General features: G+C 38.9%; 1 protein-coding gene and 1 long non-coding RNA gene across 5 annotated transcripts in view; one reads left to right on the top strand and one right to left on the bottom strand.

The window, feature by feature from the left end:
• The window catches only part of syt1a (synaptotagmin Ia), a 186,634-nt gene that overhangs the window by 14,394 nt on the left and 146,255 nt on the right, over positions 1 to 25,985 (bottom strand). For 3 of the 4 annotated variants that reach the window (XM_032505589.1, XM_032505591.1, XM_032505590.1), the window contains 5 exons: positions 21,280 to 21,452; positions 18,326 to 18,451; positions 8,075 to 8,242; positions 6,428 to 6,595; positions 2,003 to 2,120 (listed from right to left, as the gene is read on the bottom strand). In XM_032505589.1, coding sequence (XP_032361480.1) covers positions 2,003 to 2,120; positions 6,428 to 6,595; positions 8,075 to 8,242; positions 18,326 to 18,451; positions 21,280 to 21,452 — 753 coding nt within the window. The remainder of the gene's footprint in view (positions 1 to 2,002; positions 2,121 to 6,427; positions 6,596 to 8,074; positions 8,243 to 18,325; positions 18,452 to 21,279; positions 21,453 to 25,985) is intronic. The other variant, XM_032505592.1, reaches the window with a different exon arrangement.
• Positions 12,143 to 12,380, top strand: LOC116673327 (uncharacterized). The gene is made up of 2 exons (XR_004327818.1): positions 12,143 to 12,188; positions 12,233 to 12,380. It is a non-coding gene; the product is annotated as an uncharacterized LOC116673327 (long non-coding RNA).

The raw sequence follows: 25,985 nt of genomic DNA, 5'->3' as shown, positions 1-25,985 counted from the left end.
TTTCAAAAATCTGTTTTTGTGAGAGCCGCAGCGTGGAGGTAGATTCAGATGGGATGTTTCATGAGGAGCCAATCAAAAGAATTATTTCTGATTATACATTGGTTAATGATAATACCACCATCTTCCTCTGTGAGCCATAATTAGGCATGGTAAACAGAATGACAAAAGAGGAGAAGGCTGATCCCAAGCCATCAATTACTTGTCCTCCTTCTTAAGCTCTGGCTGAGACGCCCTGTGGAAGGGGCCTAATTATTGTTATTACAGACCTGCCCATTATTTCATCCATCTGCTACACACTACAAGTCAATTCACAGAGAAGAAAAGCAGATGCAGCTAAAAAAAAATCAAAACACAAACTGCAATTTGGAGTATATTCTAGTTGTGTGCAATTAGAAACATGCACTATGCCATTAGTGAATGCTAATAATTCAACCTGAAACCTACAAACCAGTGCACGGAGATAAAACATGCTCCAATTTAATGTGACATACGGTATGTGGTGTCAAACTGTCTGGCTTCCCTGCTATTTCCCTTCTCTGTAAGAGAGAAACCTGGCCTTCAAAGTGGACACATTAACACCTTTTTTTACACTGACTAGTCGATGTGGCTGACAATCTCATGATGCAAATGAGCACAGGTGAGCGCTAATGCCAGTAGCATAAAATGGCAGCGGGGGAGGGGTTTTCTTTCCGCCAAATGGTTGCTTGAACTGGTCTGGTAGATGAAAGGGAGCTGTGAGCTTTTAATGTGCGCCAAGTTACAGTACTGCAGGATGTTTAGGCTTATATGGAGAGACAGGGCTGTCGGGCAGAAAGCAAGTGGTCACAGGTGTATGGTAATTGCAGAAGAAAGCATCAAGAAAGGAGAGGGAAGTGCGCTGCGGGGAATTTAAATGAAACCACAGAAGAAAGCTAAAGGAGAGGCAGCGTGGGTGGAGGGAGTATCTTATTGTATGATTTTGTATTTGTGTTAAAGGGTGTGTGCATGTAGGGCTCTGTGTGGCATTATGTACATGTGAGTGTGTCTGACACTGGCCAATGCTGTCTGACTCCAGAAGATGTTTTTTTAATCATGTATTGTCAAGTCAAATCAGCAAAAACAACACATGTTAAAAAGTGCCTTACAGAGAGAATTACAATCATATAAAAAACACAGACCTAATTGTGTAACAGATCGATATTAAACCTGAACCTCATTATTGTTATTATGCTGAATATATGGGGTGAAGCTTAGTTAAGTGTGCCTGTAGAATCAATCTTACCTGTTTATTTTATCATACTCAGATATTTAGTACATCAAATTAGAAAAAGATTAAACTCCCAAAAAATTAATTTAGTAAGACTTTATACTACACATATTCACCAATAACTACTTACTTATTAGCATGCATATTAATAGCTTATTTGCTCTTTATTAGCAGTTCTAAAGCTTTTATTAATGCCTTACTCTGAAGACCATATTCTACAACTATCAACTAAGAGTTTTCCCTCAATAACCTCCTAATTACTGCTTACTAATAGTAAGTAACAAAGTAGTTGTACATGAATTACAATCTTAATATGCTTTGCCCAATATGGGCTTTACAAGGTGGTTGTACCACAAGAATAGTAATTCTCCCTTAATAACACTTTATAAATATGGTCTATTCTTATGTAACAAAAAACAAAACTACAGATGTTAATAGTGTCAAACACATTGCTGTTTTACTTGTTGTTTCTTTTACACAACATTAGGTCTGAACAGTTCAGTGTCTTTATGATCTGAACATCTGTAAACAACTTTTTAGATTTTTTTTGGGGGGGGGAAAGGTAGTCAGTCATGTTTTTTTCTTGACAACGGTAATTGTGACCAGTGATGTGTTTGGGTGGTTGTTAAAAAACATCCTAGTAGGGGTTGTAGGAGAGGCAAAGTGTGTGCTGCTGTACATGTATAATTACAGACAAAGGACCTGTCAGAGGGGAAGTTAGTGGGCACAGACACACGCCATTGTAATTGTTCTCACCTGACAAGCCTCCCACATCCATTTTCTTCAGGTTTTTGGCCTCGAGGACGACCACAGTCAACTTGCCAGCAGTGGGAACGTACCGCAGAGAGAAGCAGATATCACCCAGCTTCTCTTGCTGTTGGACGGGCAGAGACATTGCAAAGGTGAAACCAGTTTTAACAGCAACTACTAAATCCAAATTTCCTGCATCACATGCTCACAGCAGATGCTCACTGAGAGGTTAGACGAGGGGACAAAATAGCTCGTAAATTCCCCTCCAAAGCACATTACAAATTGTTCAGTCAACCAAATATGAAGCTGTGTAGTAGGTCGCCTTTATTAACTTAGACATGTTGATTTGGTTCTGCAACATTTAATGATAAAAGCTGCAACTGCCAGTGTGTTCTATATGAAAAGGGATGGTTTTAAATAGTTAAAGTACAGTACACTGACACTGAGTTGTTTACAGTAATTATGTCGACTTTGAATAAGGGTGCATACAATTCACAGAGGTGACAGAAAAATGTTTTTATATTTGCTCTAATAGCATACATTTTTTATGTACAGTGCTTTCTACAGGAATAGTAGTAGTAAGGAATATGCACAGAAAGACCAGTAGGCTATACATAATTCAGTGGTATATATTATAATCTCCAAGTTCTCAGTTTTGTTCTCTTTGGCGACACCCATGGCAAAAAGCAGTACTTGCAAGTCTGTTTTTAGATCTCATTTTCCCTTTTGTTTTGAAGAACATAGAGATAACTTATGTAACATCATTACTAACATTAATCTTTGCTCTTGTTAACCATTACCGCTGCTCTGAGAAAGTCTTCTGTACTCTTGATGTGGAGCTGTGTATGTCTAATATATTGTAAACAGTAATAATGACAAGTGTTTATTTACATTATGTCACAGAACATATGCAGATAACAATACAAATGAAAAATATGAATGGAGACAATTAATTAGGAGACAAATTAGCCTGCACAAATATTTCCAAATCTATTTTATATTCAAAACGGTCTGCAGGACAAGCTGTTAACAAGGTTAGTCATCATATGAGCCAGCTGTCTGCTGTCTTATTGTACAAATGGAAAAAAAATTCAAAATACTGTAGAAACAGAAGTAGAAGACATAGAAGTAAACACACTATGGGCCCTATTTTAACGACATGAAGCGCATGGCGCAGCTCATTTAGGGCGTGTCCAAATCCACTTTTGCTAGTTTGAGGGCGGAAATAAGGGTCTATACATCAGGCGCATGGTTCAAAATGGTTTTCCTTAGTGTCTTAATTCATTGGTTTGTTTTGGGCATAACATATGTTTTTACCATGGCACATTGCTATTATGATGGCAGATTTGCACCGTAACATTTTTATTTGCAATCTTTTGCATGAGTGTGTGTTGCTGCACTTCCCTGTGTGTGTAACAAGCATAGTGTGCACAAGATGTGCACGAGCCTAGGCGCATTTCACTATTGAGCCATTAAAATAATAATGAAATTCTGCGTTACGGACTTTAGACCAAGTTTTTGTTGGTCAATGGCGCAATAACTTTCTGCTGCTGCAAGATAGCAATACGCCAAGAATTCACCTGAACACACCACCCTGTAAGAGCATGGGTGCAAAGATGGGCGCAGGTGCATTTGCTATTTAAATTACATGGGCTTAGGATGGAAAATTAACAACTGCGTCGGTCTTGAAATAGCAAAGATACTCGCTTCAGGCTTTGCGCTGCGCCAGGTGCAAGATAGGACCCTATAACTTCTACTGCCATTTTGTGAAACACTCAGCTGTTGCAGGTTTATAATGTAAAATTATTTCTTTCATGACAACCAGAATTTTGTTACACAATTAAAATGATAAATTATCAATCAACTTCAATTCAAACTAATTCCAATTCAAGTAACCAGAAATATTACAAAAAAGTGCTATTGCTACTGCAGCTGCAACTAATGACTAACAAAACTAATTACTAACATAACTATTGATGTTACAAAAACACACATAACACACTACTTTTAAAATGTACTCTGTATATATACTATCAATTATAGAAGAAGTCAAGTCAATTTGATTATAGCCCAATATTTCATTCATTGTACGTCTCAAAGTGCTTTGTAATCTGTATAGCATATGCCACCCTCTCAGGGAGAGAAAATCTCAGAGGATGGAGAGACATGCAATAAAGTTATGTGTACAGAACAGACTAGCAGTAGCTGAACTCTATTGATTTATCTATAATATGAAATTGGTTCATTATATATCCATGTATTTCATATAACTGTACTTTCTAGTGGTTTGTAAATGTAAATTATGGTGCTTAAAACAAAAAGCATTAACAGTCAACATATTTGTTGATGTGCATTAATATCAATGCATCAAGTATGAAAAGATATTCTACATACAAAATACATAACAAGTTTAAAAAAGAAACAGTATGTCAATGCAATGCTTCATAGCACACTGCAGCATCTGAGTCAGAGACAATCAAATGTACAACAAGTCCCTGCATATGTGCAATCTATGGATTTGGTCACTTGTTTTGGCTTAAATGCTTTCTAATATCAGTTCCCACTTTTGTTTGATACGTATCAACTTTAGTACTGACTGCAATCACTTCACTGGTTCACACAAATCACTACAACAAACAAAGCCTCATCATGGCACACTAATCAGAGAGCGATTCATTTTCTCGCCATATCTCTTATCATCACAAGGGGGAGACGCAGTCAATAACGTTCTCTCAGGTCACACCTGCGTAACATGTGGCCATTTTCAACGGAAATTAATTCAGAAGCAAATTGGACCTGAATATGAAACCTTTGTTTTATGTCAGGAGTCTTTGTTTAGGTTCCAATTAAAGCCTCATGCAGAATCATGGCTGCAGTGTCCAGTAATGTAAAGGTCCCCCGCCCATTTCATTGATCATCCACTACTCCGACTTGTAGTTGCACTACAATAACAATGCCTAAATGCTCATCCATTGATGACAAAGGCTGAGTTTTAATCAACACAAATCAACGCTTGGAGGCCAGCGAGAGAAGGAGCGACGGTTAATTATACCTTTCAAGAGCAGTGACCAGGCTCTTTGATATTTTCTATGAACTGTAAAAGGCCAACTGCTGCCTTTTCAACTTGAAGGGTGTTTTTGGACTTTCCTACTTCATAGTTGACCTTTAAAGTAAAGAGGATTGAGTTACCTGTGTGTAGGTAGAGTATTGAATCTTCACTGAGTCTCTTTCTATGTGCATTTGGACTGATATGCTTTCATCTTACAGAGCTTTATTTTCATTGTATTTATTTAAACCGAATGGATCCCCATCTTTTTGGCTTGTTGTCACTTGAAACAAACTTGTGACCCCCAATTACAAGTTGCTCATATCTATGGGAGCTGCTCACCCAGGGACAAATTTCTCATTTGCATGTTGCAGACCTGAAAAGAGAATTGTTTTATTTCACAAGAAAATTACAAAAAACATAGAAACAATAAAACAAACAATTTCCTGTAGTATAGAAACTGCTGGGCCCACAGCCCACTGCTTCAAAGCCTGGCATTACCATCCAGCTGGCAGCATACTGGAACCGCTTTCATGAGTTAACCTGGAACTCCCAAACCCCCAAGTCCCTAAGTCTATTTCTTTCTGCAGTTGTTTTTTTCTCACACTGAACCAGGCTGGTTAAAGTTAACGTAAGTGATGTAACTGCTAACGTCAGCTATCATAGCTAACATCTACTGGAATCCCGGAAGTGGAACGTTGTGGATATAGACTAGTTGGCTATGGTTAAGTGCCTTATACAACCCCACACAAAATATCTAAATTATCTATTTAGACCTACTCTAAAAATGGATGAATTTCCATGGTCTGCCTCCTCAACTTCTCTCCACCTCTTGAACACTGCAACGCATCGCTCCAGTGTCTCAAGCCTTGCGTAAAATTGCCGGGTGCAGCTGTGCGACCACGCGCTAAGCAGTAGTGATGCCCTTCAACTTTAACAACACCAGCAGCCATTCAACACTGCTATAATTAACCTTTAAATCAAACTACTGTAATGCTAAAAATGAGGTTCCCCTGGTAACATGTGCTATATGCCATGACATTTCCCATGAAAATTGAATCTCCTGAACTGCTGCCTGCAAAGTCACACTTCTATTAATTGAAGGGGAAGTGTGGACATCTGATTAAGCGACATTTTCAGGAGCAATGGATTACTACAGCCACGGCATCACATTTGTGGTTCAAGCGCATTGTGATTTCACTTATGCAAACACCAATAAAACATACTGTTATTATTGAAACAGCAGCTACCAGACGTACAAATTTGAGCTATGACACATTAGACAGATGTCACAGAATTAATTCAAACCTACTCATTTCCCATTTTGAGGTAGTGATTTAATGTTTGGCATGTGTGTCCGCCCACAGAGGTTTTAAAAGTCTTACCTCCTCCTTTTCAGCGCAAATCAGATCCCGCCACTCCTCTGTTACGTGGCTGAAGTCCACCTTGTTCATGGGCACCTTGATGTCGCCGATGGCATCGTGTTTGGAGAAGCGGTCAAAATCGTAAACCGTCATTACCAGTGTCTTTCCACCGAGCTCCACGTAGGGGACCTGAGGAGGATGAACATGTCCACAGGAACAGAATCAGGTCAAAAAGGGCTGAAAACAGCCATACTGTCTAATTGATGGCAACTAGCATATATACAGTGTTCACAACAACTACTTAAATGGCTCACCATTTATAATTAATTTTAACAGTAATAGCAGAAGTTTATACAGACAGTTGGAGCTTGTCTAAATATAGACAATGTTGCACATAGCAGAAATAAACGACATAAGTGAGCCATTTTTTGCTAACTGTGGCCTGTTAGCTCTTGACTATACTCCTCTGCTGCTGCCCCTGACTCCTATTTAGAGGCCCAGTGTGTTATCAGGATGGAAAAACGACTACTGATATGACAAAAGATTGCCTCAGCATTAGCTAGTAAGCATGTCGTCAAAAGCTGAAGTTAACACGATATTATCAATAGGGGCTTTTAGGAAGTAAATCCTCTTTTCTTCTACATATCAGTCCACTGAGTCTATGAGCTCTGTGTTGGGAGGGTTACTTTTAAAACGTATTCCATTACAGAGTACTGAATACATTGCCAATACTCAAACTACTAACTAACTAATAACTACTAACTACATACTCAAAATAAACTTACGCACATTTTAGATTACATTATACATCATAAATTTAATTTAATATAGTCAGTCCTGAACTTTAACAGAAGAGTTTGTGATGTTTCTAAAGTTAATTAAATGCCAAGCTGAAGAGTCAGGTGTGTTTATGTGCTTTTGGATGTGGATGGTAATGTAGTGGGTGATTCTGTCTGCAAATCAATCCCTACTCTTTCAGCCCCCGCCCTGACAGACAGTGTTATCAGGCATGCAACCTGGGATGGGTAAAAGACTGGTGGGTACTTGTGATCCCTGATTGCGTTCAATTTTGGGACAAAACTTATTAAATGGAAAATGGCTTGTTACAAAAAAGAAGAAGAAAGAGAGAAAGGGAATGATAAGACTCCCTGGGGTGACCTTAACATTATCTCATAAAATCATCTCTTTTTCTTGACAGTACTTATAATCACCTGTCCTGTTTTTGATTTGGAATTAAATGTTACCAAAAAAAAAACCACAACAAAAATAAACCTTGTATTGAGATGAAGATCACATCACGTTATGCATAACACCAAACACCTGCGCTCTTTTACTGGCGGGTGAAAAACAAAACTTTACTCACTGCTGAGCAGCAGCCAAGCCTCTATTATGGCAGCGGCAAGGCTAGGGTGTAGCGGTGCATCTGCCTGTGTTAATCCCAATCACATTGAGCCTCAGTGTGTGAATTTGAGTGTGAAGTGTGTGTGTGTGTGTGTGTGTTTGTGTGTGTGAGAGAGAGATATATTCTGTCAGGAACTTGTTAATGTGCCAGCTGGTTACTGTCTCCACACCTTTCCAGCCTTCATGGCTGCATGCAAATTGTCAGTGGAACCAAAAGATTTCCAGCCACCAAAAAGGGACTTTCAAATGAAATTTGTGAGGTTGTACCTTAAAAGTGAACTGCTCATTGAAGACAGGATTCAAGGTCTTCCTGTGGACCTTGGTCTCAAACTTCTTCTTCTTGTCCGGCAGCAGGTAGACCTTTACGTATGGGTCAGATGTACCACCCATGTCCATAGCAGGTAGCTCTGCGGCCTGGATGATCCCCACCATGAGCTAAAAGAGGAACAACAAGTAGAAAAGTGAAGGACAGCATATCAAACTGTCCACCAATCCAAATAATCAAACCGTACACCTTCATCCCACCATCTTTACAAAGAACCATATACTGGTTGATGAAAGGTCTCCCGTCTTGTATTTTGATATCACTACCAATCAATCATTCATAATTGTGGCTTATAGATGACTCATATTTTTTCTGGGATATGGCAGCGATATTAGAAGGTTATGTCTGCAGCAGCTGACAGCAGCTGAAGAGTCTGTAAAGGTTAGGATGTGTCAGAGTAGGAAAGAGAGGACTGTTTCTCTTCACGTAAGGGGGATAATTGATAACCACAATACGGGGGGCCCCGGAGGCTGATTGACCTGCCAGTCAGAGTCTCTACTCAAAGGCCTCTTACGAGGCCCAGCTAGTCAGTCAATCAACTTCCTATCAGGCAGCCATCAAGCACAAATCTGGAGGCTGACCAGGGCGCTAAGCCATGGAGCTCTACAGCTGTCAGGAGCTGCAGTTTACTATGTTGGGCTTCCGGTGACACAGTGGTATATAAAAGAAAAGGAGGAAACAATGACAATTAGCTCCAGTTGGTTATCGCCATAAGGCAAATTACCACAATTAGCCTGGCAGACCTTCCAGCATGTAAATATGACTGGGCAATATGGCCAAAATCTATCCCAATATAGGTAATTTTATATTTTGATCTGTGTGAATTAAATACGTGACAAATGAAAAGAATTTTCTAATTTTTATTAAGAACTAGTGCAAAATGAACAGACAGAGACAAAATAATCAGAATGTAAAACATTGTCCAAATGACAAATATTGGCTTAATGCAGTTATGATATACAATATAGAAAAATACATGTATATACAATATATATCGTCATATTGCCCAGCCCTACATGTAAATATGTAGTTTAGCTTTAGATTTAAATAGGTTAGTAAGTGAGCCTGCAGAGCTTGTAGGTTCATGCCCTGGTCTCGATGAATGGGCCAAAGTCTTTGTCATTGATGTTTTTATTTTAATCTCAGTTCCATCTTTGCTTCTTAAGGTAATTGGCTTCCATCCAGTGCTTCAGATTTAAAAACTCCGGCTATTTGCTTCCACACATAAGCTTCACGTTTAATTTGACTAATGAGCTTATTTCTGCCTTCAGAGCAACTCTTCCCCTGACAAACTGTCTGTTTACATAACTTATACTCCAAGGAGCTAAATGTACCTCAAGTGACTGTTCTTAAAGCTCCAATGTGTGGGAATTTCTCACATATTGCAATCAACTCTCTTGCACCACGCATTTCAAAGTATGTATTACAACAAGTTTAGCCTTCATGTTTAAAAAAGCCGGTCTCATGCTCTTTTCAGTATCCTTTTTCTTTTTCTGGGCAAAGAAGAAGACTCCTATTCCTGAAATTTGGTTTTTGTAATACGTGTGGTCCTCCATGTTTCCTTCTTTAAACTTGCGGTAAGCGGCAATACCCATCAGCAGCATTAGCAGCACCTGTGAGTTTATCATATGAAAGCGAAAACGCAAAAGGCGAAGCACTAAGTCCTGTATGTCCCTTACCGGCTAACGTATTTCAAGATGGTGCATGAATATGGAACATCTACCCCAGTTCATGCGAATGCAAATGTGAAATTTAAAGCCAAAAGAAATACTTGGAATCCATGGTTGTGGTAAATATTTATGAAAAGGACAAGTTTGTGAATAGGCAATACCAATTTTGATAATAAACCACTAAACACGTTACACACTGGGCCTTTAATCTCTGTGTTTGAGTACCAACATCCACACTAGAGTGCTGTCATTAAGCATGTGTATGGCACAGGTTAATGGTAACCATTTCCCATATTATACAGTATCTCAGTACTACTGTATGTACAGATTTGCATTGAATGGTGGTGAGATTCCAGTCGGGAAAGGTCTTCATTAGATGGATTCTACATGTATAAATGTACCACACAGACATACAGACACACGGACACACACGGACACATAGACACACACACACACACACACACACACACACACACACACACACACACACACACACACACACACACACACACAACAACAGTGAACACAAGACTAGAACATTATGGAAGGTATGGATTGTCCTTGATTAATAAACTTCTCCTCAGGTTATGCACAACATTTTCTTGACATTACCTTGAAAATGCACTGCAACCACTGAAATGAGATTCTTTCATGATTTCAACGGACCCCTTTGACATAAATATCATTTGATGATTGCACATCTGCGTGTAGCTTATCGAGATCACTTTACATACCTCAGAGGGTAAATACAAGATTTACAATTATTCTTGCTGTCATTTACTTGGGTCTAACTGTAATCGTGTTTTGCACTGAAGTGCTGTGAAGTGGCACTTGGATTTGGAGTGTAGCAAATCATCCTTGCATGCTGTCCTACAGATTTCCATCCCATCCATCAGCACAGTCTGTGGCAGACACAGCATGTCACACCATAGCTGAATTTCCATCAAACCCTTTGGGTAGAGTACCTTTAGAACCGTAGGTAACCCATACAGACATGTACCTAAAAACTAGATCAGTTTTGGGTTTCTACTGCAGATGGTTCTCTTAAATAGGTATAGGTGGGGTTGTTATTGTGGACATGCTAAGAAATTCTAAATGCTCGAGGTCTCACTGTATTTCCTTCTCCCCAAAGATGCAGAGGAACGGCTGCACCAATAGCGAACTCCAGTGCTTCAAGTTTCTACTTTTAGTAGCGGATCAGAGTGCTAGATACCTCATCAGAGGGGCACCAAAAAAACAGGACGGAATGGAGCCATAATGGTATCATCCACAACTTTTGACAATGAAAATGCAAAAAAAAACTGTCTAATGTGTAACAAACTGAACTGAACTGGACTGCTTGGTAGAAACAAGGCTAATTTTTACTGGAGAGGCACTGGTCCTTCAGAAAAGAGATAAGAAGAACGTTAAGTGGTTGGAAATGTTGATATGTCATTTTCTGCTTCAGCTGATTATATCTTTAGGCAGTGATAGCCTAAAAGTTAAAGAAGCGAGGTTAAAAAAATAAATAAAATCTGGGTGGGGAAAGTGAAAGAGCAGCGCTTGTCCCTCCATCATCACCACCACTGATGTGCCCTTGAGCAAGGCCCTTAACCTCAACCGTTCCAGTGGAGCTGCTTAGTGGCCAGCAGATCAGACTGTGGTTGTAATAGGCATCTTCCAGGTATGAATATGTAACTATGTGAATATGACACGTCGTCATTGCAAATGAGAATTTGTTCTCAATTGACTAACCTGGATAAAAAAAAAAAAACTATGGTTGACGTTTACAACCCCAACTCAACACCTTTGCTTAAAATCAAACCAAGCAGAGAACACAGCTGAAAGTAAAAATATTCATATCTTTTCTCAAATTTCATTTAGTCCCCAACTGTGAGTCTCCTGAGCTATGCCTAGATTCACTTAGCCTTAATTTTCTTAAAATTGGGTTAAGTAAAAGACTTTTTTAAAGTAGCTTTCATTACAATAACTGAGTAATATGGTGTTACATGGTAATTTTCCAACTGCTACCATTTCATTTAAACTGCTTTATTTCTTGTATACACTGTGTGTAATTTGCATATTGTAGCCAGTGCTTTTTACATCAACTAAATGATCAACTTCTCAAGAGAAAACATCCATCCCACATTCTGTAAGTCCAAGGTGACATCTTCAATCTACAAACGTACGTGTCACCAAACAGTCCTTATCATTCTTTTTCAATTTTAATATATAAAACATTACTGTGACAGAATTTTGACAAATTCACACTGAGAGATCACATCAGGGGTGTCAAACAGCCTGCCAAAAGGTTCAATCAGGCTCACTTGATGACATTGCCAAGTGTGAAAATTGTAGAGTAGTAATCAATTCCAACTTTACCACTTTAATCTCAGAGAATATTCAAGTTCTTTGTCTGTAAATGTTTTACTTTAATCTTAGAAATTCTAGTTTTTTCTCAGAATATTACCCCTCTCTCCCTTGTCCGTAACATTATTTCTTTTCCTACAATGGCCTTAAAACGCTGTTGTAGCAGAAGCAACTTGCGTTTGCCAACATCAAGCTGACAAGAAACTCTGTGGCAGATAAAGTTTCTGATCTTTCTGGAGTGGTTTACTGGTGAATGGCAATAAACTACAATGAGTTTGACACCCCTGTTTTACACCAAAGGATATATATAATATATATAATTTATATATATATAATTTAGAAGTAAATTTTAGCAGAACAATAACAATGGGGAGAAAATCCTTACAGAGTCAATGGATCCTCTTACTTCACAAGTAATCAAATAATTTAGTACTTCAGCAATAACTAAGTATTATATTGACCATTGACCATTCCACCTTTGAGAGCTAAACTAAATTTAAAAAAAACCTATGGCTGTGTGTTTGCACATCTGTGTGGGTGTTTCTGTTTAACTAAGCACTCAGGCAGAGGGCTGCCGGTATTCAGCCCCCTCTGTTTGTGTGTTACTCTTCAGTCCAGTGAGCAGCACACTGATCAGAATGAGGACAGGATGGTGAGCCCTTGGCAGCTCATCTTGGACGGCTTTGTCCCAAATGCATCATGGCTCTACTGTGAGCACTTCACACACACACACACACACGTACACAGTGGTGGAACAAGTATTCAGATAATTTACTTAAGTAAAAGTACCAATTCGCAATTTTGAAAATACTCCACTACATGCATTCAACACCTTAAGTAAAAGTATTATCAGCTACATTTAAAGTATCAAAAGTAAAAGTACTCATTATGCAGTAAAATGTTCCTTTTTATTTCTTTTTCTGGATTCATTTTAATGCTACATTAATGTGTATGTTGAATTTTACTACATTGGATGTTTAAGGTTGTGCTGATCTAACTCCTTTATATACACGGTTGGGTGGTTTAATCTACAGCAGTGCCTTATTTCTATAAGTTCATCATATGTTTGTAGCGTTGCTGTCCTGTGATAATCACATATCTCTAAAAAAAGAACTTTTCATGGTGATAGATAAACAGCCCTGTTTTCAGCTTTGTGACGATGCATTTTCCAGCACCCAATAGGCTTTTTAAATGGTTTATTTAGCTTAAGAAATAGGAGAATTTTCTTGGCACATAGAGCAGTACTTCCTCCTTCAGTGTATCACAAGCATTCAACATCAACACATCTGGAGATACAGGATTTTCACTGGACAGGAAGGTGAAAAACTAATCTAAAAAGTAATTTAAGCTGCTAGACACGCGTAGTGGAGTTAAAAGTACTATACTTTCCACTGAGATATGGTGGCGTAGACATATAAAGTTGCATAACATGGAAATACTCAAATAAAGTACCTTTAATTTGAAATTAAGTACAGTAGTTGGGTAAATGTACTTAGTTACATTCCACCACTGCTCATACACACACTTCCAAAGACGACCATTAGTCCCTTTCCTAATATTTACAGAAGCAGCTATGTTATTTCAAAAATTGGCTGTCTCATGGAAATTCTGAAATAAATAATAGATAGATAAATGATAGATAGATATTTATTGATCCCAATAAAATGGGAAATTATAGTGTCACAGCAGCAACTATAAATAAATAGAAATATAATTATTATTTTTTTGAAATTCATCTCTTCTCAATAAGTATTCATATACTCTGGAATGGACACAATGCAAGAGGCTTCCTCTTGACCTGCAAAAAGAGCAATGAATATGGTAATGATGTTGAAAGTGGGAATGACATTATAATTCTCTTCCTGCTGTGCTGAGGGGGCTCTTTGTGGTTCATTTGCTGTGTATTTGTCTGATGTAGTCGCATCATTGCTCCCTGAGTGATTTGGATCTTTTACTAAATCTTTTCTTCTCATTAGTGTATAAACCCAGAGTCATCAACACCAGGGGCACCAGCGATTTGTGGTGGTTAACAGACAAAAACAAAGCTGAGACTCTTTGCCTTTGAGGACCTGACATTAATCTCTGCACGTCTTTTCACACTCTTGTCTAAGTCTCTGTACACACAAACCAGTGTTTCCCTTTTTTCTTGGCAGGGTGGAACATTTACCAACAGATCTCTCATAAAGGTAATGTCTCTTTTGCAATCTCAATATTATATTATTTAAAAGTGCTTATGGCAGGATCTTAAATGAAGTGTGTTTTCAAATGTTTAGATAAATTGGTGTGTCAAATATGTACGGCTAATTGGTGACAGTTTACCAAAAAGTCACATAACCAAAACCAAACGTCTTTCCAGCAAATGAGAATTTGTCTGACACAGACAATCTCCTGTTGTTTGTGTGAACAGGCAACTCCAGACAATGTCTCGTATGAGAAAACAGCTATAGTTCCCACAGCTCCACAAGCACGTCTACTAAACAGGCCATTTGGGATTTCCTGCTTCACCTTTGACATATCAGAGACATATCATATCTTATCATATCATCCCTAAATTAGAAGTTAGATACTGAATATCATTTCCCGACTATATCACCAGACAGCCAGACTTATATTGGATGACCCCGCAAAACCCTACAGATGACATTAAATTACAACATAGTTGACTGTTAACTATAAATATCTCATTGAGTTATACATCTAAGGTTAAGTGATCAAAACTTGTTAAAGAAAGAAGATAGTTGGAGTCACGTGATCGGCTGGACGAAGATGGCATCTTTGAGCGTAGCTCCTGACCCAACCCTGCCAAATAGTTGCAATATGGTTCCAACTTCAATATTTTACCACTGTGTGCTCGTCAGAATTACTTAAAACAGAATGGCAAACAAGGGCAGAGCACAACACAGTGATACTGATGCCATTGCAGAGGCACTGCTGGAGAAGCAGAAATGCTACTTTGAACCACGCTTCTCAAAGATGAGAAGCTAACTGCTATTCATGCTCAGCTAGCATCTCTGGCTGCAAGCCTTGGCTCAGATCTGACGTGAACCATCTAAAAGCTACCATGGAAAACAACTCAAGTGTCTTGACAGCCATGGCCAGGCTTTACAGGCCAGTGCCTCGTATTCTACCACGGAAAACACAGAGGAAGAAGACTAGGATTAAAATAACTGCCTGATGAACATGGGCCTTTAGCTTGTCTTAATCTCTTAATGTGTCTAAATTGTATTGCACTGTTATCTGATATGATTACAGAAACTATTTTTGTATGGCATCTCTCTCTTGTTTAATACAGGCTGCAGGTTATCTAGGTCACTACTAGGCTATTGTCTCCTCCCCAATGAACCAATTGCTGCTGCAACCAGGTAATTATGGGCCGCTATTCCTTTATGCTGCCCCGGGTCCATAATTTGATCACTGACCGACTTTGAGTGTAAACTATGCACCACAAATGCTTTGAAATCATTTGCGAGCAGCTTGGGGCATATTTATATTTGGCGTGTAGTTAATCCTACCTGTCAGGATCATTCCTTCTTCTCAGGTAGATTTCATCCCCTCAATTATTTAATTTAATTGATAAAGCAGTATAACTCCCAATGGTACTCTCCGACAATAAGGGAGTTCTCTCTGCCACCACCCTAGACCATCAGTCTTAACGTGCTGTTAGATGGCGCTTTAATACTTCTTTGCTGAATAATGAATCCTATATCACTTAGTTCATAGCAGAATTCCAGATATTTGCAGACATTAATGTCGGCTCTGTAGAAGACCCCAGGAAATTGTGGGAAGCGATAAAAGGTTTCATTAGGAGCACTACCGTCAAAGCTACGTCACTTCAACTACAAAACCTCGAAACTGAATTCACCAGATTAGACTCATTGTTGCAAACTAATTTTACTGAGCAAATAGCTTTAGAACGATCACTAGTCAAGAAAGAGATGAACAACATTCTGAAACAGAAATCTGAATTCTAATTCATAGAACGAGGCAGCATTAGTACTTTCAGGGTGCTAGACCTAGTCACCTTCTTGCTATGAGATTAAGGTCCAGTGACTATTTTGCAGATATTCCCGCTATTAAATTTTCAGATGGTATTATTAGAACTGACCTTGTCAAAATAAATAAATCCTTTCAGAGTTTCTATTCCAATCTGTATGAAACTGAGATTACTTTGGATAAATCCCACTGTGACAGCTGGTTGAATCAGCTTGACTTGCCTCAGCTATCAGTAGAAGAACCAGCTAACTTGGACAAATGGTATTGATTACTATAGAGGAATTAAGGGTGGCAGTACAGAATATTTAAAAGGGAAAATCACCGGGCTTTGATGGAATCCCCCCTGAATTCTATGCAAATTTGAGGGGAACAGCTAAGCCCATTCCTTCTTTACATGATTAACTTCTCTATTAAAAAGGGAGAATTCTCAAGGTATGTTAACAAATCCTTAATTTCCTTACTCTTTAAAAAGAGCTACAGAACGCTCCAACTCTGTAGTTTGACTTCTGAGCCTGCTTAAGTCTGATTTAAAAATCTTTGCAAACCTCTTAGCCCATCATTTGGAGTCTCATTTGTAAAAATTAGTGAATTCTGTCCAAACTACATTCATAAAAACGAGACTAGCAGCAGATAATGTTAGACGCCTTAATCACCCCAACTTCACAATATAAAGGGCATACAACTTTGTGTACTGGCACCAAAATGTTATGGACTAATTTTGTCACTTTGAATGTCCCCTTAAGGCAAAGATACACACTTTAGTCAAGGTTGGACCACACATTGAGCATTACATATCGAGCATACTCTGGTCTTAAATCGTGCGGTGTAGAATCATCCCGTATGAACGTGATTTCCAGGGAGATTAGGTTTGAACAAAACAAAAGTATGATCTTCATGCTTCAATGGTGATCAGATATCATCTCTAACTGTAAATGATCCCAATCATTGTTCTCCACAATATCATCTCTTTTTCAACAGCTGCCATGTATTCAGTAAAAAAGAAATGTCACACACAGCCTTCTACTCTATAAAGAAACCCACAGCCAAGACATTAAACCAATCACGTGTGTCAGTGTGTGTTGCGCGCATTGATTGCATGGGCCTCAACACCTCAGGATTAAAAACAACATTTCCTGAAGGCCACTGTGCCTCTGGACTGTTTGTCACTGAGCTGAAAGTGGGTCAATTGAGTGGCTGCCTCCCCAGGTTTTTAGTTCTGTCTGCTGTGAACCTCGTGTAATGAGCCGTGTGCGGCTTCTCGCAGGTCACTGTCACAAAGTGTGAAAACTGTCTGTCCACTGTGGATCCTATTACCAGTGTAATCAAGAACCTTATATAGAGACCTGCCACTGCCTCCTACTACATTAAAAGATCCCTCGGTAAAACGCTGTCCACATAATATCCCCTATCATAAAATAAAAAATATTTTGTCATTTTGTCTCTAAAAGAAATAGGGGCCTAGTTGATTGATGGTGTTGAATTGTATTAGCATAATTATTGACTCTGTGTATTGATGAATATTGCAAGGGTTACTGAAAGGGGACACAAACTGCATTAGAACATTATTGTACCGATCAAAGTTTTATTGTTGTGTAGATAAGCTGATGGGAGATGTACCTTTGCCAGTTTGTGACTTGGTGTGTATAGGAGCAGTGTTGCTGTCTAATCTCCGGCTGTCAGTTCTGTTTATAATGGGGAGTTAGCTAGCACAGTGAGGGACAGCGTTTTGTTCACGCACCGTGTCTATTATCTGTCACACAACATCTGGCGCCAGGAAGCTGATGTGCTTCCTCATTCTGCTTTTTTAAAACTCAGCCGCTGGAAAAAATAAAGCAGATGGGTATCTGCAGGGGCTGTTTTCAATCAAGCAGAAAGAAAGAAACAAATTCAGAGGCGAACTAAGTCCCAATAGTGTACTGTATCTTTTCACATGGCTCAGTTGCGTATGCAGAAACTCAACCACCATGATATCCCTGTGAGATTGCTCTCAAGCTTCAGTGAGCAAACTGTGTTTACAGCAATGGTAACGCAACAAAAGGAGAATGTTGTGCAAAACCTGGGTTGGATCCCTGGAGAAATGAAAAGATGGACCCCCCTTAGAAGTTGGGTATGACCATACTTACGAAGGAGGGCCTTTGCAACAACGACACACACAGAGAGATTTGGAGAACACAGCCTTACCGTATTCTCTGTGAAATTGTAATCCAGGGAGTATTGTAATTTGCCCAGTTTCTGGTCCTCCTTGGGCTCTGCCTCTTGCTCCGTTTCAGTCAGCCCTGTCTCCGCATCCTCCTCATCCTTCAAGGCCTGAAGGAGACACCCACCAAGAGTCAGTGTCGCCAGTTTCTTGTTGGTGCTAGCACCCAGCCAGCCGTTCCCTGCCCAGGTCCTGCCAGTGGACCTACTCCTGTAAAAGCTGCCACTTGTTTTATGGTGTATAAGGGGGAAAACAGGGGGGGGGGGAGCAAGCACTAAAACACAATAGCAGTTAACACCAGGACATGCTCTGTGATGCACTAAAGCCCCGGGCCTGGACCCCTGATGATGCTTTTCTATCAATCTCTGGGTGTTTCAGTCTAAAGAAAGGAGAGATCAAATGATGTCGCCAGAGATGAGAACGATGGGCAGGCATTAGAGGGGGAGAAGAAGGGGGATGAGGGTAGAGAGAGGATAGAAAAAAAGGAGAAAGAAGATGCTTCCGGAAAAGATTACTGTAAGACGATTCCCTTGATGTTATTTCAGGCAGATCAAGTCTCTGGCAAAAACACATATCAACTGGGAAGAGTCTGAAGTGGCAGAGAGTGAGAAGTGAAGTTTCCTTTTCGCTAGCCTTGCACTGAGGTAAGGGTAGCAGGTGGTAGCATTGGTGGTGGATAGAGGAAGGGGGGTGGGGTGGAGGAGTTTGTTATAAAACCAACATGCGATTGAAGAGGCAAAGACTAGCTCTCAGGGTCATTCATTCAGCGTCAAAAGTTGCCTTCCAAGATATCTCGTTCGTTAGGCATGCAGAGCATTCTCTATCGTACAAACCAGTGCTCTCGTGATTATGCCCTCAAGACATACAGTCACATTGTCAACATAACCCCTAAAGCTTTTATGCTATCCCCTACATTGATGGTTGCTAGAAGCATCATGCCAGCGGTGGGTGGGTAGGTGTTGGTAAAAAGGGTTGTAATATATATTGGGCCTGCTCCCTATTATTTTGTCAAGTTGCTCATGTGGAAGCAAAAGGCTGAACAACACTGATTGGTTTTAAACTGTTCTGCTGAGCCACTTTGGTCTCTGCCTTTTGGGAGAAAATCTGAATTGAGTGTTTTTTATAGAGAAAAGTGGAGTAGGTTAAAATGATTGAAGAAATATTTGATGATGATTGAAGATGTTATAAGGTTAATCCAATGTCTCCGCATTCGTTTTTCAGAAAAGGTACCATCTGTTTAACCTGACTTGACAGATGTGAATGCTACTGTAAGTCAAAAGCTTCCTTTTCATCACCACTTTCAAAAGAACCTTTTGCTTAGGTAGGTAGGGCCTCTCAATCATTCCACGTTTGTTCGCTGCCACTCATTTGAAATGTAAATTAAAGATTCATAAAGGCAGGAGACTTCAGCTCAGCACAAAAAAATCAGCATCGTTCAACCTTGTCAATGCGCACCCAGTGTTTCTTTCATACATATATATGTGCATATGCAAGTTGTACACACATATATACAGCAGATATACATGTACTGTATGCGTAGTTACATATATTTGGGAGTAAGTTGTCAAGAGGCTATAAAAAAAACATCAGAGCAGCAGGCTTAAGAAGATCCAACATCAATTTGGAACCTACCGCCAGTGACCATCCCGAACAGTCATCAGACACAACACAGATAAGGAGGACATAGAAGGAAGAAACACAAATTAAAACAACCACACACAGGAGTTAACACACCAGAGTCTGGGCACACCAGGAGAAATGACCGTTTGCCTTGGAAGTGGCAGATTCACCGATCTCAGCAACTAGTTATTAGGGCGACCAATAACAGGTCTTTTATTTTGATTAATGGCTATTTCAAAATAAAAATGAGATGGTTTTAAGGCAGCCAGAATATTTGAAATTAATGGAAAATCTTCTCCTCTAACAAGCACAAGTGATGTGCTGTGCTGTAGGTATTTGATTGACCTTGCTGGTTGGTAACGCAGTTCTCTGTTACATGAGAAAATAAACGCGTCTTTAGCATTTGAATCTTAATTTATGCTTTCTTTTACAATAAGTAATGAAGTATGAAAACAGTGTCAGTGGTTTCTGTCTTCGATTCGGATCTACGTCTGATAGCAGAGGTGTTGTACTAAATTAAACACACTTTGTACATGATTCCACCAAGGACAGCGGTATAATGAAGCTCCGCTGTTGCAATTAGTGTGCTAACTCCATTTGAAGTGTCAGTGTTTCATTGCTTCCCGTTCTGTACTGTTGAAAGGTAGAATATATTCACATTCCCTCCCATTTTTTATCGTTTGGTGATGTCATTTCTCTGGGTGGATACCACTTTATTACACGGCAAACCTTACTCACACTCATTAACATGTGAGCGGGTCCTTAAATGACAAAAAGAAACACAAGAACAAGAACAAAAAGTAGGAGAAAAAAGAGAGATTGAAATACTCTTCAATCTGAAGCCATTTAAATGACTTCAATTAAGTCTCCTGTAATAAGACTGAAATATGTATTTAATTAAGTGGTAAAATATCATACTAGGTATAATACGTAAGACAAATACATACAGTACAGTAGCAGCTATAGCAATAAAAAAAGAGACTTTTGCGGTGAAATTATTTTCATACTGTTGGGAAAACACAACTTAATGTGTTGATTGAGTTACTGCAAATGTAATCAATCAAACCTTTCATGACACAGCATAAGTAGTACTAAAACTATTAAAAGAAAAAGTATGATGAACACATCAAAAATCATAAAAACACTCAACACTATTGAATATAATTGATATAAAGATATATTTCTGGATTAATATTTTTTAACTGCTAGCATAACATCATTCACAGAGGATCCAGCAAAAACTAAATGATTGGGCAGTAAAGGCGCTATAAAGGGATACATTTCTGGATTTGAAGCAACAAAAGTTCAACGTCTTTACCTCGGTTTTGGCTCCGTCTTTGACGTCCATCATGTTGATGGCATTCTTGCCCTTGTCTTTGCCCTTCTTTTTGTTTTTCTTCTTGAATATCCATTTTTTGCAGATGCAGAAGCAGCATGCTAACACCAGAATGATAGCCACAAAGGCAATAGAGACAATGGCCCATGATGGCACTGGGGAAAGAGCAAAAGGGGAAAAGAGTTTAGATCAAGCTTCTGGGAAAAATAAAATGTTGCTGCATCATGCTGAGGTAAAAGCCAAAATTTAGTGAACTGGACCAAATTAGCATTTGCAGTTCCAAAATGTAGTGATTGTACCAAAGGGATAAATAAAAGCTGGAATGTGCCTGCAGAGGTGGCACACTGGATCAGCACCTATGCCAGTGCCTGGGTCCATCGTGAAGTGCCAGATTCCCAACAATCGGTCCTGACTGGCAGGACAACACTCGACTGAACAGCTTTAGCCAATTTATTGGAAGTAACAGATGTTGGCATTTTCCACTTGCCATTTAAACAAAAGATTCACAGAGAGCTGACACTTTAACGGCAATCACCAGCAACACAGAGCTTGCTGGGACTGAGTGCGGTGGTAATTTTGCAGGATGGCCTTGAGAGGCATTAACAGAGGCACAACCATGACAAGCCAATGATGCAGTAAAAGCAAATGGGTTCACCGTGTGGCACACATTTTTCACATGCTCTCTGCTACTAAATTAACTTTAAACTCTTAACTTTTTTTGTCGGGAATTAAGGCTTAAAATGTTTTACAGGCAGACTGCAGTTTTAGATAAAAAATTTTCTCAAAGGCAGACCTGCTCCATGTACAAAAAAGCCTAATCTCACTGCTTAAATTAAACCTGAACATTTAGAGTTCAGTCCAGAGGACGTTTTGGAACAATAGAGAGTTGGTCACTTCCATTTCAAATACTCTGATCCCACAGTCATATAGTAATACAATTTCCCAGTTATCCCAGTTATGGTATTTCCTTTATTATATTTATCCTTGTCAAAACATTTCTTTTATGCCTTCCAGCTGAGCCTTATGTTTTTTGTGGGCTGAGCCGGCTTGCACAGCTCATCATGTATTATAACCTTGAGGCTAAGTTTTAGGATTTCTGTATGTTTTTTAACCATTCACGACAGCATAAAAATAAAGTTTTGAAACCAAAATAACAAATCTAAAACTATGTCTTATTTTAGTTTGGACAATGTCACTTTATTGTGGTGTGTTTATACCAAGAGCCAACTCTCCCTTGATAGTGCATTCAGTTGCCAGCAGAAAGGTTGGAGAGACATACAATATTCATTAATCTTTGAATGTTTTCCACTTGAATTATGTTTGAACACAAAGTCTGGGCTTTCATAAGTAAGTTCATACTTATAACTTCATCAACGCATTCAACTTTGTGTTATAAAACACGTTCAGTGGTGGAATAAGTATTCAGATCCATTACTTAAGTAAAAGTACTAATACCACACTGTAAAAATACTCCACTACAAGTAAAAGTCCTGCATTTGAAACCTTAAAAGTATGTATTATTACCAAAATATATTTAACGCATCAAAAGTAAAAGTAATCTTTCTGTTTCCTGTCCGTGTTTGTTCCTATTGTATCTGATGTTTATTGTATCAGATATTACTACTGCAGTAATGTGTATGTTGCATTTTACTGCTGTAGATGTTTAAGGTTGTGCTCATTTGAACTACTTTATATACGGTTGGGTAGATTAATCTAAAGCAATGCGTCATATTCTATAGGATCATTGTATGTGTATAATGTTGCTGTCCTGTGAGAACCATATATCTCTAAAAAGGTGATTCAAGCTGATCCAAGAGGCTTTTTAAAGACTTTATTTAGCTTAAGAAGTAGTAGGATAATTATCTTAATATATGAAGAAACACTTAATTTATCAGAAAAGAAAATGTAATCTGAAAATTAACTAAAGCTGTCAGACAAATGTAGTACAGTAAGAAGTACAATATTTGTCTCTGGGATGTGGTGGAGTAGAAGTATTAAATTGTATAAAAGGGAAATACTCAAGTAAAGTAGCTTGAATTTGTACTGAAGTACAGTACTTCCACCTACTTCCATCACTGTTTCACCAGTATGGTACCTACCTGATCTCTAACTTCATATCTCACATCTTCATATTTGAAACACCATTAATACAAATGGAAATAAATAGACACAATAATTGTACAGATTTGATACACAGATTAGTAAAGAGGGGAGCTTGTAGTTTTACAAGCCTTAAGCAGGTATTACCAGTCTATTGGGGAAAGTGAAATAAATGCTTCTTAAGACTTTTCTAGACCTGCAGATACCCTGCTCTTTCAAAATGAAAACTATGAGTGAAATAAAATTTTAAGATGGCATGTCAGAAAAGGCAATTTGATGCGATGGGCACTGACATACGAGTTGCTGCTTCCTCCAGCAGTCAACTCGGTCACCTACAGACGTCAAAACACTCAGCTCAACAGCCTGCTGCAAACACAGTGACACCTATCTCAACTTCAGTCACCAGTTAGTGCTCCTTGGTGCATGCACGCCCACGCACATGCACACACCTATACACCGCGCACACACACACACACACCACACACACACAACACCACACACAACACACACACACACACACACACACACACACACACACACACACACAGTCAAGGAGAGACAACATAAAGTCCAGATGGGCTGAAAATAATGAGACCTTGCGACAGACTTCTCCCTTCAGCAGTCATAATCGCTGCTCCTTCATTCTACTTGGCAGACACCAAACACCTGGTAGCCCAGCCCTCATTTTAACAGAAAGGAATAACAGAGAAATTATCCAACTTTAGGTATGTTTGTATGTTTTTTGGTCTTGTCAGTGCCTACTACTCTGAACGGCAAAGGGAATACTTCTAACTGAGGCAATATAAACTGTCACATCTGAAAAGTATACAATATTGAAGAAACAAATAGAAAAAAAATATCCATGTTTGATGAAAGACAGTTCATGGTTGATTTAAGGAAGAAGCCCAATCGTGGTCACACATCAAAAATAGATAACAAACCAATAGAGAAAAATAAGCCAAGTCCTTTGAAGACTTTATCTGAAAAACTCCAAAAAGACCCATCAAAACAAAAAAGTATATTACAGTCTATATAACACTCTGGGGTTTCGCTCACCAGCATTCAGCTGTGGTTTCTTGCCAAGGTCCGAGGGGGAAGAGAGAAAGAGAAGGAGGGGAGAAAAATCGATGTTCTGTTGACAAAATCCATAAGCACTCTCCTTCGAGTGACAGTGAATGATGCTCTAAAATAACTTTAGGATCTACAGCTTTTGGCCTTGCCCCGGAGCGAGGTGTGGTGATGGAGGTGGCACTGGATGGAACTTATTTACAATGAGCCATCCAAAACTGATGGTGTTTCCTTTAAACACTTGAAACTGAAAATAAACTGTCAGGTTGAGTTTTTGGGGTTTGTACCTTAGATACATACAATTTTCTATTGGGAATCTTGTTATTTAGGAGCCAAATGTTGAGTGTTAAAGGACAGTTAATTTAAACATTCACAACTGCAGATGAAAAAGATCGAAACCCCTTTATTAGCAACTTATTCACATTTATAACAGCAGACCTTATGATTTATTACAGTAGAAAGTAAGAAAAATGTAATTTATAAATAAACTTTGTTTTTAGTTGTGATCTAACTATGTTTTAGTAATCCGTTTAGAAATAGTTGAAAATGTTGATAAGTTATTAAGTTGTAAAATTCTGGTCCAGATGCTGTGCAGATGTTTTCCAAAAGGTTAGAAGTCAAACTCTTCAATCAGTCTCATGGATTTTTCAAAGCCTGGCAAGAAATGTTGTTCTGTTTAAGTGGTTATAGCTGATCTATAAAGCTTTTATTAAAATGAATGCCATTATTACAATGTATAAACCCCCAAGCGTACCTTATTAGAATGCAGTACAAGTGTGTTTGTGATCAGAGCCTGCATGCCTGACTATAAAGAGAATTCTGCCTACATCTCCAGTTCTTTTGGCAAAATCCTACTGAACACCTTTAACCTGGACCAAACATAAGCATTTGCTTCTTATACCTCTGAGGATACTGTGGCACATTTCAGCACCGGAGCAGCTACTTATACCTCGCAAATACAAATGCAAACACAAGGTAAGGTAAGGAGAAAGTCTTTTAGTAATGGAAGTTTCCGAGTTGTGACAGGTTCGTATTTAAAGCTGGCAGACCACCACAGTAAGCAATCAGCTCTTAAAGAAACTGAAATTATTTTGTCCCCCAAATAGAACAGGTCTGATTAACAAAAATCACAATAAACACAATGTTAACTCTTTCTTTAATATACCCTAAATGGCTATGTCAGTCAACACTCATTGTGGCATTTTATCAAAGCTCACAGCGCCTGATGGAATGCAATTTAGCCAGTTACAGTGAAAATGAATGCATGAACCCAGCCCTTATCTTATTCATCAAGCATGTGTCCTCCAGTGAAAGACACTTCTGTGTTCCTTAATTAAAGAAACCTGAGTCCCAGAAAGCAATAAAATCATTCCCTAATTAACTACATTGTGTGAATTTCTTTTCTCGAGCTAGAGAGAAATAGAGCGAGAAAGTGAACGAGAGAGCGAGAGGGACTATTGGCAGCATGCGCACTGCACTTCAACTCTCAGCACTTATCTCTTGTTCTGCTGAGTGACATG

This window comes from Etheostoma spectabile, chromosome 23, assembly GCF_008692095.1.
Source record: "Etheostoma spectabile isolate EspeVRDwgs_2016 chromosome 23, UIUC_Espe_1.0, whole genome shotgun sequence".
Lineage (NCBI taxonomy): Eukaryota > Metazoa > Chordata > Actinopteri > Perciformes > Percidae > Etheostoma > Etheostoma spectabile.
This window is presented reverse-complemented; position numbering and strand designations above follow the sequence as displayed.